Here is a 12,192-nt window from a genome sequence, read left to right on the forward strand (position 1 = left end):
CATTACTTTGAGCTTAAATTAAGTTCACAGCAAGCAGGTAGTGTCTTTTGGTTTTGCTTTACTAGTGAGGTGCAGGAAAATGAACGTTATCCCCAAACTGAGCGGTGGGGGTGAACCTGGGGTTGTTTTTCTGCTGCTCTTAACTATAATGTTAAAAATTTAAATTATCTTAGAAAGCTCGATGGCCTAATGGAAAAATAATTTCTCCAGTCAAACTGTAATTGTGATGTGAGGCAGTGGGAAAGCATAAATGGAAAAGGTCGAAGTTGTGATGAGGAGCATGTCTTATTTTTAGAATTTGATCCAAAGAATTGGGAGATATTTTTTTTTTTCTACTTAGGAAATCAGTGTGCTCTGATTGGTATTGGTGGGATGAATACCAATTATTATGAAAGGGTATCAGGAAACTTGGATTTGCATCAGAGAGTAGCTATGGCCATGTACTTAAGAAGGGAAGTGCATTGCAGTCTTCAACAAACCCGCTGGCTGCCTGCTGGCATTTTAAAACAAAGAGCTCTGATCCCATGGATGGTAATGGCAGTGGTGTCACTGGTTTCAATAGAAACAGAAGGTTCTTATTCCTGGTATGAGATACAGGATCTTTTCATTATGCATAAGAATATTTTAAGTGGGTTTTGTATTTGCCCCTCTCTTTCTCTTTTTTTTTTTTTTGTGTGTGTTCTATAATTATTGTGAAAGGCCATCTTTGTATTTACAGTAAAATGCTCTAGGTTGTCCTGTTACATTTGGAAGCTGTGACATTTTGTGCCTAATGCAAAGCAAGCTCTCAGCAATAGGAAAAGCTCAACAAGGTTTCCTTCATCAATGCAGCAGTTGCCAGCTAAGAGCAATATGGTAAATACTTTTCCCGTCATGCAAACATCATTAGCAAGCTTTGCTTGCAGCAAAATTATTGTTGTGGCTCAAAATGCTATACAACATTTTAAGTGAAAAACCATGGTTCTAGTTCCATAGAATCAATAAGGTTGGAAAAGACCTCAAAGACCATCAAGTCCAACCTGTCACCCAAGACCTCATGACTACTAAACCATGGCACCTAGTGCCATGTCCAGTCCCTTTTTGAACTTTTATTGCCAACCTGTACCCACATTTGACTTGGGTATATCCTTTTTGTTGTTGTTGTTGTTGTTTTAATTTTAAATCCAGAGATATTGCTTGAATGGAAAATGAAGAATTTGGCCAAGATTTTGGTATGACCAGCAGCTTGACTGAGATCATAGCTGTATACAGCAGTCACTCTCCCTAGCTGCTGGAAGGCTGGAAATTAAAAAACAAACTTAAAGAGAAATGTTCATCAGATATGTGCAAGTGTTTGATCTGTGAAATGATCAGCATGCACCCAGTAGAATCAGAGTACAGAACACAGAATTAACCAGGTTGGCAAAGACCTTCAAGATTGAGTCCAACCTATCACCCAACACCATCTAATCAACTAAACCATGGCACCAAGTGCCTCATCCAGTCTCTTCCTAAACACCTCCAGTGATGGTGACTCCAATATCTCTCTCTATGAAGAACTTCTTCCTAACATCCAGCCTAAACCTCCCCTGGTGCAGCTTGAGACTGCGTCCTCTTGTTCTGGTGCTGGTTGCCTGGGAGAAGAGACCAACCCCCACCTGGCTACATCCTCCCTTCATGTAGTTGGAGATGGCAATAAGGTCTCCCCTGAGCCTCCTCTTCTCCAGGCTAAGCAACCCCAGCTCCCTCAGCCTCTCCTCACAGGGCTGTGCTGAAAACCCCTCCCCAGCTTCGTTGCCCTTCTCTGGACTCCTTCCAGCAACTCAACATTTTTCCTAAACTGAGAGGCCCAGAACTGGACACAGGACTCAAGGTGTGGCCTAACCAGTGCTGAGTACAGGGGCAGAATGACCTCCCTGCTCCTGCTGAATATTCTGTTAGCAGAGAAGCCACTGCTCTGGCATGCTGCTTTGCTCTTGAAATGAACAATTTCCTTGATATGTGAAGCAGAAAATTGTGCTGGTACCTGGTGTAGCTGAATTATAGAAAGTTAAATATTTCTAGAAGCTGAATTTAATAGCAAAGAGAAGATTTTGTGGATGTTGAAAGTTTTTTAGAACTGTCCTTAGTGACTTGTCACTGTGGGGTTTAGCAGTCATCTTTCTTAAATGTAGTTTGAGCCTGTTGTCTTAAAACTGATTATCTGGGGCTGTAGTGGTCACAGGACGTTAGGGTTTGGAAAGAACCTCTGGAGATCATTGAGTCCAACCCCCCTGCCAGAGCAGGACCAGAGAATCTAGCACAGGTCACACAGGAACACATCCAGATGGGTCTTGAAAGTCTCTAGAGAAGTGGACTCCACAACCTCTCTGAGGAGCCTGTTCTAGTGGTCTGTGACCCTTCACAGTGTAGTTCTTCCTCATGCTGACGTGGAACCTTGTCCTATCACAGAAGGCAACTGAGCAGAGCCTGTCCCCTCCCTCTTGATCCCAAGCTCTCAGGTATTTATAAACATTTATTAAATCCCCTCTCAGTCTTGTCCTCTCCAGACTAAAAAGCCCCAGGTCTCTCAGCCTCTCCTCATAAGGGAGTGCTCCAGTCCTCTGATCATCCTGAGTCATGTCTGGTAATCCAGTCCTGAACAGGAATGCATGGCAGGGACTCCCAAATAGCCAGAACAGACTGATTGGCTTCCAGAGGGTATCAGCTGCCATTAACTGATCTTTCTAATCAGATAGCAAGGTTGGTCCTGCTCTCTAGATCTATTAAAAAAAATCAGATTCAGCTGACCATGCTACCAGTGAAATGTTCACAGCTATGTTTTTGATGAGTGCTCTGGACTTTGCTTTTACTCTGTAATTCTGTGACACTTAAAGGTTAATCCTTTGTTGCATTATGTTGAAATCTGGAATGTGGCTGATCATTTGCTGACAAAAAGGAAAAACTAAACTCATTAGCTGTTGCAGGAAACCACAGAAAATAAACTCTTGTGTGTGTTTGGCTGAAGAGAAGAAATAATTGAAACAGAATCTGCTACACCAGCAATAGAATAGAATAGAATAGACCAGGTTGGAAGAGACCTTCAAGATCATTGTGTCCAACCTGTCATCCAACACCACCTAATCAACTAAACCATGCAACCAAGCACCCTATCAAGTCTCCTCCTGAGCACCTCCAGTGATGGTGACTCCACCACTTCCTCAGGCAGCTCATTCCAATGGGCAATCACTCTCTCTGTGTAAAACTTCCTCCTAGCCTCCAGCCTAAACCTCCCCTGGCGCAGTCTGAGACTGTGTCCTCTTGTTCTGGTGCTGGTTGCCTGGGAGACCAACCTCTGCCTGTCTACAAGCCCTCTTCAGGTAGTTGTAGAGAGCAGTAAGGTCACCCCTGAGTCTCCTCTTCTCCAGGCTAATCAACCCCAGCTCCCTCAGTCTCTTCTCATAGGGCTTGTGTTCCAAGCCCCTCACCAACTTCATTGCCCTTCTCTGGACACACTCCAGCAAGTCAACCTCCTTCCTAAACTGAGGAGCCCAGAACTGGACACAGTACTCAAGGTGCAGCCTAACCGGTGCAGTTTACAGGGGCAGAATGACCTCCCTGTTCCTGCAGGCCACACTATTCCTGATCAAGGCCAGGATGCCATTGGCCCTCCTGGCTGCCTGGGCACACTGCAGGCTCATGTTCAGCCTGCACCCCCAGGTCCCTCTCTGCCTGGCCACTCTCCAGCCACTCTGACCCCAGCCTGTAGCACTGCATGGGGTTGTCGTGGCCAATGTGCAGAACCCGGCACTTGCAGCTAATATGATAATGGGCAGGATTCATTATTAGTTCAGCATCTGCTGATCTCACAGTTTCACCAATCCTATAATTGTCTGGGGATTTGCAAATGGGATAGGACCCTTTGAATGTTTAGGGGGAAAAAATAAATGCTGAAGTGTGAGTCTTCTCTGTTCCCTTCCCCATCTGGTCACCTTGAAAAGGCACAGGGTGTTCTTTGGCAATTGCTTAGGTTAGGACTAAAGTCAGACTAAATTGTAGCAGTGTGATCAAATTCATCCTACACACATGAATGGTCCAAGTGCCTGATGTGGACAGTTATGTTTCAGGTTCATGTTCATATTATTATTTCATAAGGAAATTGAAGAATTTATATTCAGGGATTTTGCATCAGCTCTAGAAAAAGATTATTTGAATAATGTGTGTGCAAATGTTTGCAGACTTACTTTAATTTGGATTCCAGATCAGATTCCTCCATTTATTTTAGTGTGCAGTTTGTCAGGAATTAAATGTGTGTTTAGCAGGTGCTGTTTAGCTCTATGGTTTTTTTCCTGGTGCATAGTTTGACACAGAAGAGATCCTCAGTAAACGTGGGAGATAAAGCTGCAACTTGAGCTCTGAGTGGCACAATTATGTTGTTTCATTACAGAAGACTTACTAAGTCATCCTGCTGGTAAGAACTGTTCCAAATACCCTGATACTATGCAGGACTTCTTTTTAAATTGTTAAGAAGTGTGATTTATTCATAAAGGTATTCTTTTTCTATTCATAATGCTTTCTTTTTTAGCTGTTGTTGCTGCATGATTACAAGTCAGGTTCTTCGCAGTCCCTTTCCCATTCTCTGGCTTGGAACAGAATATGTTCTTTGCTTTCAAATCTTCAGAAAGAAGAGATTTTAAGGTGTGCTGGAATATCTGTGCCTTTACTGCCTTTGTAAACATGCACATTATTTACCCCTAACTCAAGAAAATATTAAACCACGGACATGTATATTTGAACACCTTTCAGTTTAGATAAGGTAGATAATATAATGTCATGCATTTCATAATTTCATTTGCTTTTTACAACTATTTCACTGCCTGTTAGAAGAAGTCTGGGTGTGAGCAGGCAGTGTGAGCTTGCAGCCCAGAAGGCAAATCGCATCCTGGGCTGCATCAAAAGATGCATTGCCAGCAGATCCAGAGAGGGGATTCTGCCACTCTGTTCTGTTCTGGTGAGACCTCACCTGGAGTACTGTGTGCAGGTCTAGGAGCCCTCAATATAGGAAGGATATGGACCTGATGGAGTGGGTCCAGAGAAGGGCCATGAGGTGTTGGAGTACCTCTGCTACAAGATCGGGTTGAGGGAGCTGGGGTTGTTCAGCCTGCAGGAGAGGAGGCTCTGCGGAGACCTATTAGTGACCTTCCAGTACCTGAAGGGGGCTACAAGAAGGATTGGGAGACTGTTTACACAAGCCTGCAGTGACAGAATGAGGGACAATGGCTTTAAGCTGGAGAAGAGCAGATTTAGATTGACGTTAGGAACAAGTTCTATACTATGAGGGTGGTGGAACACTGGAACAGGTTGCCCAGGCAGGTGGTTGGGGTCCCTTCCCTGGAGATATTCAAGGTGAGGCTCAATGAGGCTCTGGGCACCCTGATCTACTTGAGGATGTCCCTGCTGACTGCAGAGGGGTTGGACTGGATGACCTTTCGAGGTCCCTTCCAGCCCAGCCCACTCTGTGATTAAATCCAGGGTGACTGGCTTGCAAACCATTTGCTGTAAATCCTGACTACTCTGATAAAGGACTTTTAAACTTCTCAGTATTCTGAACTGCACTTACTCACTTATTAGCCCTGAAAACTCCCTGGCAGTGTCAGGGCCTCTCTTAACTGCTGAGTTGCAATATGACAATTATGGCTGCCCCAGTTACTGCACGGGATTTAGTTAGCAGTCTCATGAAATGAATTGCAAGGAAGGATCCTCAGGAAGGATATTGAGGTGCTGGACAGGTCCAGAGGAGAGCAACAAGACTGGGGAAGGGACTGGACGGAAAGTCTGATGAGGAGAGGCTGAGAGAACTGGGGGTGTTCAGCCTGGAGGAGACTTAGAGAGGACCTTATCACTCTCTACAACCACTTAAAAAGAAATTGTAGTCGGGGTGGGGTCAGGCTCTTCTCCCAGGCAACTTGTGACAGGACAAAGGGCATGGTATGAAGCTGCACCAGGGGAGGTTTAGGTAGGATGTTAGGAAGCAGTTCCTCACAGAAGGGTTGATTAAGCACTGGGATGGACTGCCCGGGGAAGTGGTGGAGTCACCATCACTGGAGTTAAAAATTGGATGTGGCACTTGGTAGCATGGTTTAGCTGATGTGGTGGTGTTGGGTCTTAGGCTGGAGTTAGTGATCTCAGAGGTCTTTTCCAGCCTCAATAATTCTGTGATTTTGTAATGCAACTGCTGCTTGTGCTCTGCAGAATCACTGTAACAATATGTTTGGTTTAAATTTTAGTCTGCTACTTTAGAAGCTGTAGTATAGCTTTCCATGGTTTTCCTCTCCTGATCCAACAAAACTCTAGGCTGCTGGCATATAGGACTCAGAGTTATTTATTTTACCTGGGCATTTCTAGGAGCAACAGTGAATACAGTGCAGGATTGTCATGGGTTTGGAAGGACTTCTTTCCTCTGGTCAGGAAATACTTGTAAATCACCAAGAGCTTAACCTTCCAGCAAAGCTGAGCAGTTGATTAGAACTTAGCCCTTGCACAAATCCAGCCTTTATGCATGAGTTTCCAAGAGCATTTTAAAGATATTTATATATATATATATCTGAGTCTGATTTGTGTTTTCAGCAGTCTTTTCTGCTAATGGCTAAGTAGGAAGCTAGTAACAGCTGAGACATCTGATCTCTGCTTAAATTATTTCCTGAGAAATAAGAAATGTTATGCTTGTGGATACAGAGAGTGTCCCTATATGCATTTTACACTTCTGGATTATCACAAGTTAGCTGGGTTGAATAAGTTCTTCCTAGAAACCATCCAAGTTAGCACAGCTTCATTGGATGAAAATGACTATTGCACAAGTTATGTAATGGCTGCTGAGAGACAAAAACATGTGTATAGTGTCATACAGGATTTTCTGAGTTGAGAGAGCTAAAAATAACTTCTGAAGGTATACCCAGGCTGATAAACTGAAGACAGGCTGGAGAACAGATCACTGAAACATGAGCGCTGAAACAGGTAACAAAAAGAATGGGTAACAAAGAAACTGAAAACACAGAGATGAGGATTTGATGCCTATGTTTTTGTGCTTCAAAGCCAGCCTCTGAAGTGGGGGGAATGTACCAGTTTCCAAAGAAGTTGAGTGAGTAGGGCGATCAGAGAGTCATAGAATGGTCTGGGTTGGAAGGGACCTTGGAAGGTCATCCAGTCCAACCCCCTCTGCAGTCAGCAGTGACATCCCCAACTACTAGATCAGGTTGTCCAGAGCCCTGTCAAGCCTCACTTTGAATATATCCAGGGATGGGGCCTCAGCCACCTCCCTGGGCAATTTGTTTCAATGTTCCACCACCTTCATAGTAAAGAACCTATTCCCAACATCCCAATCTAAATCTGCTCTTCTCTAGTTTGAAGCCACTGCCCTTGTCCCATCGCTCCAGGCCTTTGCAAACAGTCTCTCTCCATCCTTCTTGTAGCCCCCTTCAGGTACTGGCAGGATGCTATTAGGTCTCCCTGGAGCCTCCTCTTCTGCAGGCTCAACAACCCCAGCTCACTCAGCCTGTCCTTGTAGCAGAGGTTCTCCAACCCTAATCTGCTCATGGACTATTGGTTCAGGTCCAGTTGGGAAGGACAGCAGGATGCAAGGAACGTGTTTTGTAACTAGCACCCCATTTTTCTCCTGTGCTGAAATTCTCTATGGAAAATGCCATGTTAATAGCACACAAACTAATCTGTTTTGAAAAGAGGAAGAAATTGCACAAAGGAGGCTGCTAACAGCCTCTGAGGCTGGTAACAGCATCTGATCCAAATATGTCTTAATGAACTGAGCAGATTCTGTGCTATTCACATTTGGCCTGTGGCTTTTTGTACTTCATTACAAGAGGAGCAACACAGAATATTCTTGAAGAACTTGTATAGGAAATGTGAACATTTTCCTTCTGCAGATGCTTCTGAAGCTCAGGCTGAGCACACATGTTATAACTTGAACACAAATAAACATTGGAAGAGCAACATTAAAATTTAGAGAGAGATTTTGGGTTTTTTTTTCGCCTATTGAAGAGTTTTTGCATTTTTCTTGGGAAAAAATACACATATTTAATTACCAGGAAGAGCAGAATTCTTCATTAAGTACTTGTAAGGTCTTTTCTCACACAGAAGCTCCTGTGTCATCTTAGGATAATGCTCTGACTTGTCAGCCATGTCTAGAAATTGCGTGTTATGCATGACTATGCATTTCATCGTATGATGCATCCCAGTTGGTGACACAAATGTGTTTAAATGTATTGTTCAATATTTATTATGGCTATTAATAATTGGAGATTTAATAAATAATTCTGCTTTACATCTAATTAGCTTGTATTCTGCATAAGAGAATTCAGTAAGCTCAAGGCTTCAGTCTGAAGGTGGAGCATACCATGAGCATAGGCAGGGGGCATGGTGGCTTTTCTAGTTTTTGATAAACTATTGCAGTGCTACGTAGGAGAACATAGGGACCTGGGGGTACTGGTTGACAGTTGGCTGAACATGAGCCAGCAGTGTGCCCAGGTGGCCAGGAAGTCCAATGGCATCCTGGCCTGGATCAGGAACAGTGTGGCCAGCAGGAGCAGGGAAGTCATTCTGCCCTGTACTCAGCACTGGTTAGACCACACCTTGAGTCCTGTGTCCAGTTCTGGGCCCCTCAGTTTAGGAAAGATGTTGACTTGCTGGAATGTGTCCAGAGAAGGGCAACGAGGCTGGGGAGGGGTTTGGAGCACAGCCCTGTGAGGAGAGGCTGAGGGAGCTGGGGTTGCTTAGCCTGGAGAAGAGGAGGCTCAGAGGAGACCTTCTTGCTCTCTACAACTACCTGAAGGGAGGTTGCATCCAGGTGGGGATTGGTCTCTTCTCCCAGGCAACCAGCACCAGAACAAGAGGACACAGTCTCAAGCTGCACCAGGGGAGGTTTAGGTTGGCTGTTAGGAAGAAATTCTTCCCAGAGTGATTGGCCATTGGAATGTGCTGCCCAGGGAGGTGGTGGAGTCAGCATCACTGGAGGTGTTTAAAAAGAGATTGGATGAGGCACTTAGTGCCATGGTTTAGTTGATGAGATGGTGTTGGATGATGGGTTAGACACGATGATCTTGAAGGTCTTTTCCAACCTTGTTAATTTTGTATTCTGTTACATATTCTATGTAAATCTGTCTGAGTCATCAGTGCTTAATTATCTTAACAAGCTATTTACTTTTCTATCATCAACGGGCTAAATACAAGAAGGAAAAATACAAATAGTTCATTGCAGTCTTTGTCGCTGGTTTGGTATGTTCCTTTAAATGAAGTTTCAGTATTGTATGCAGGGTAGAAATATTTCTTTGATGATTTGTTAATAATACTTTCCTTTTTCCCCAGCTGGATCCTGTCCTGCAGTTTTGTTAACAGCTGCAAGATGTTTCAGAGCAGAGTGTAGTGAAGAATAAAAACAGAGACAGTCCTGGGAGAGTTTCAGAATAAAGCTTCATGATGGTCTAATGACGACTTTATTCTGTGTTGTCAAATTTGTATCAACTCCTCTTTTTCTCTTGAAATGGGTCTATCTTTTTGCATCTCATAAATTATTTGCCCTTCTGAGGTCATACATTTAAAGCTAAGGCCACTAATGTGTATGGTGTTCAAGCCCATTGTATCAACTATGACTTCTCCACATAGTTGGGACTCTTAAAGTTATACTTGATAATGTAATAGTCAAAAGCATGGAAGTTAGTCATGAAGGTCAGACAAACATTTTCACACCACAACTGCAGTTGTTGTGTCTTAGCATGTTGTAAGGGCAAAAATTACATTTTACATGTTGGCTGTGGAATTTACTTTCTCTTTTTTAGCACATTTGTTACAATAGGAAACCAGTGTAGCAGTATGCAAAGCAACTGTCCTGTCCTACTCATTCTGCTTAGTAGCACTGAAGAATTCTTGTTTCCTTTCAGATGCAGTTTCCACATCTGCTTACTCATCACCAGCCAAGAGTTTGGGAGACCCTGGAATAACTCCACTGTCTCCATCGCATATTGCGGTAAGCAATGTTCTTTCAACATATATTGTGTAGAATCGTAGAATGGTTTGGGTTGGAAGGGACCTCCAGAGGCCATCCAGTTCAACTCCCTCTGCAGTCAGCAGAGATCCTCAGCTAGATCAGGCTGCCCAGAGCCTTGTTGAGCTTCACTTTGAATATCTCCAGAGATGGGGCCTCAACCACCTCTCTGGACAACCTGTTCCAGTGTTCTGCCACCCTCATGGTACAGAACTTGTCCCTGACATCCAATTTAAATCTCCTGTTCTCTAATTGCAAATCATTTCCCCTCATTGCTTTCTAGTGTTGCTCTTGATTGTGCTTTCCAGGGATTGTGGGTTTACAGGGAAAAGGCAGGGAGGGGGTTTAAAATTCTCCTGTAAGCAGCTGAACAGCTTTCTACATTCTAGCACAAGCAGGAGAGTGTAATGCATATAGCACTTACAAAACAAGTGTTATGTAAATGATTCATAAAGAAATAGTTATCATGGGATATAAAGCTGTTGCTGTATTTTGGGTTGGTCTGCCTTCATTAGCTTTGAATGGTAGTAATACCTCATGTTCAACATTGTGATATAATTAACTCCCAAACCCACCTGATCAGTCCCAAATATACCACACTGATGGATGTAAACATGTTCTTCAGGTCATCAGTTTAAGGGAAAACAAAACAAACCCCAACAGTCCCCAAACCAATAGCCTGGTGCTTAGCCATAAGTTTTAATGATAAAGGATTATAGCTATTCTTAAGAATGAGTATGAAGGAAACTCTTGATTCAGAAGGTTGTATATAAAAGACTTCAGCAAATATGTTGAGCTGTATGTTGTATTTTCACCTCGATTGAAATGTGCAGCTTTCTGGTGTCAGCTTTGGTCACAAGTGCAGCTTTAGGGAAGTCCTTACTGAAGAGATCTGCATGAAATACTGAAGGGTAAGACAGCCTAAAGTTATTCTCATCAATGACTCACTGTGTGTTTTGCTTCTGCTATCTAACAGAAGGACTCTGATGCGGATGATGCCGTAGAACAGTTATATCTTGTTGTTGTGGCTATTGATTTTGGCACAACATCCAGTGGCTACGCCTACAGCTTCACCAAGGAGCCAGAATGTATTCATGTAATGAGGTAAGGGCTGCAATGCAGCATTTAGTATTTGGTTGTGACAACATGGTTTTGTCTGCAGTAGCTGTAGGTATTTTCTACAGGAGCCTGAAGTGCCTAGATTTGTCTAGTGTTGCTCCAGTGTAGACCCCTCTCACAGTTAGACATTTTTGTTGCATCTCACTTGTATTCTAATTTGCTTTAATAATCAATGTAAATATTATTTTCTTTCTCTTATTTTGCTGAGTTTATAAGATGAGGAGCAAAAGGAGGGATCAGTGACTATTTAGAACTGTTCAGGGAGCAGTGATAATTCTTAAGTCAGGATGCCCTTGTCTTGGAGACTGAGAGAAACTCCACACAACACTTCCCAGGATCTCTTGGAATCATGTTTGCAGAGACTTGTGTGTCAACACTTAGTTACAGGCATTTTAGAAACTGGTACTTCATATGGCTGATTTTAGCTTTTCAGCATTAAAATTGAATCACATCTCTGAGAATGAGGCAGTGATACTGGGAAATAAGCAATCAAAAGACGTGCATTCTATCTATGTAAGGGACAGGCTTTAGATGCTGTTATGTAGGTTTTTTTAATTTAATTCTATTTCTTGGTTAAATATAATCAAAATCACCAATGCAAAAAATATTATGGCAAGTACCTTAAAGGATTGGCCTTACAAACCATTTGTATAATGTTTTGTAGTCTTTTTAAAAAGATTTTTAGAATCATAGAATCGTTAGGGTTGGAAGGGAACTCAAGGATCATCCAGTTCCAACCCCCCCTGCTGTGGGCAGGGACGTCTCACACTACAGCAGGTTGCTCACAGCCACATCCAGCCTGGCCTTCAAAACCTCCAGGGATGAGGCTTCTACCATCTCCCTGGGCAACCTGTGCCAGTGTCTCACCACCCTCCTGGGGAAGAACTTCTTCCTAACATCCAATCTCAAACTACCCATCTCTATTTTTTTTCCATTCCCCCTAGTCCTATCACTCCCTGACACCCTAAAAAGTCCCTCCCCAGCTTTCTTGTAGCCCCCTTCAGACACTGGAAGGCCAGAATTAGATCTCCTTGAAGCCTTCTCTTCTTCATACTGAACAGCCC

The 12,192-nt window shown here is 43.3% G+C and overlaps 1 protein-coding gene across 1 annotated transcript in view; it reads left to right on the plus strand.

The window, feature by feature from the left end:
- The window catches only part of HSPA12A (heat shock protein family A (Hsp70) member 12A), a 71,414-nt gene that overhangs the window by 9,603 nt on the left and 49,619 nt on the right, over positions 1-12,192 (plus strand). Inside the window, exons 2-3 of the mRNA XM_068139286.1 lie at positions 9,906-9,991; positions 10,986-11,113. Of these exons, the coding sequence (XP_067995387.1) occupies positions 9,906-9,991; positions 10,986-11,113 (214 nt within the window). The remainder of the gene's footprint in view (positions 1-9,905; positions 9,992-10,985; positions 11,114-12,192) is intronic.

Source organism: Melanerpes formicivorus, unplaced genomic scaffold (genome assembly GCF_026170545.1).
Source record: "Melanerpes formicivorus ecotype bairdi unplaced genomic scaffold, bMelFor1.0.p_v2 SCAF_6, whole genome shotgun sequence".
Lineage (NCBI taxonomy): Eukaryota > Metazoa > Chordata > Aves > Piciformes > Picidae > Melanerpes > Melanerpes formicivorus.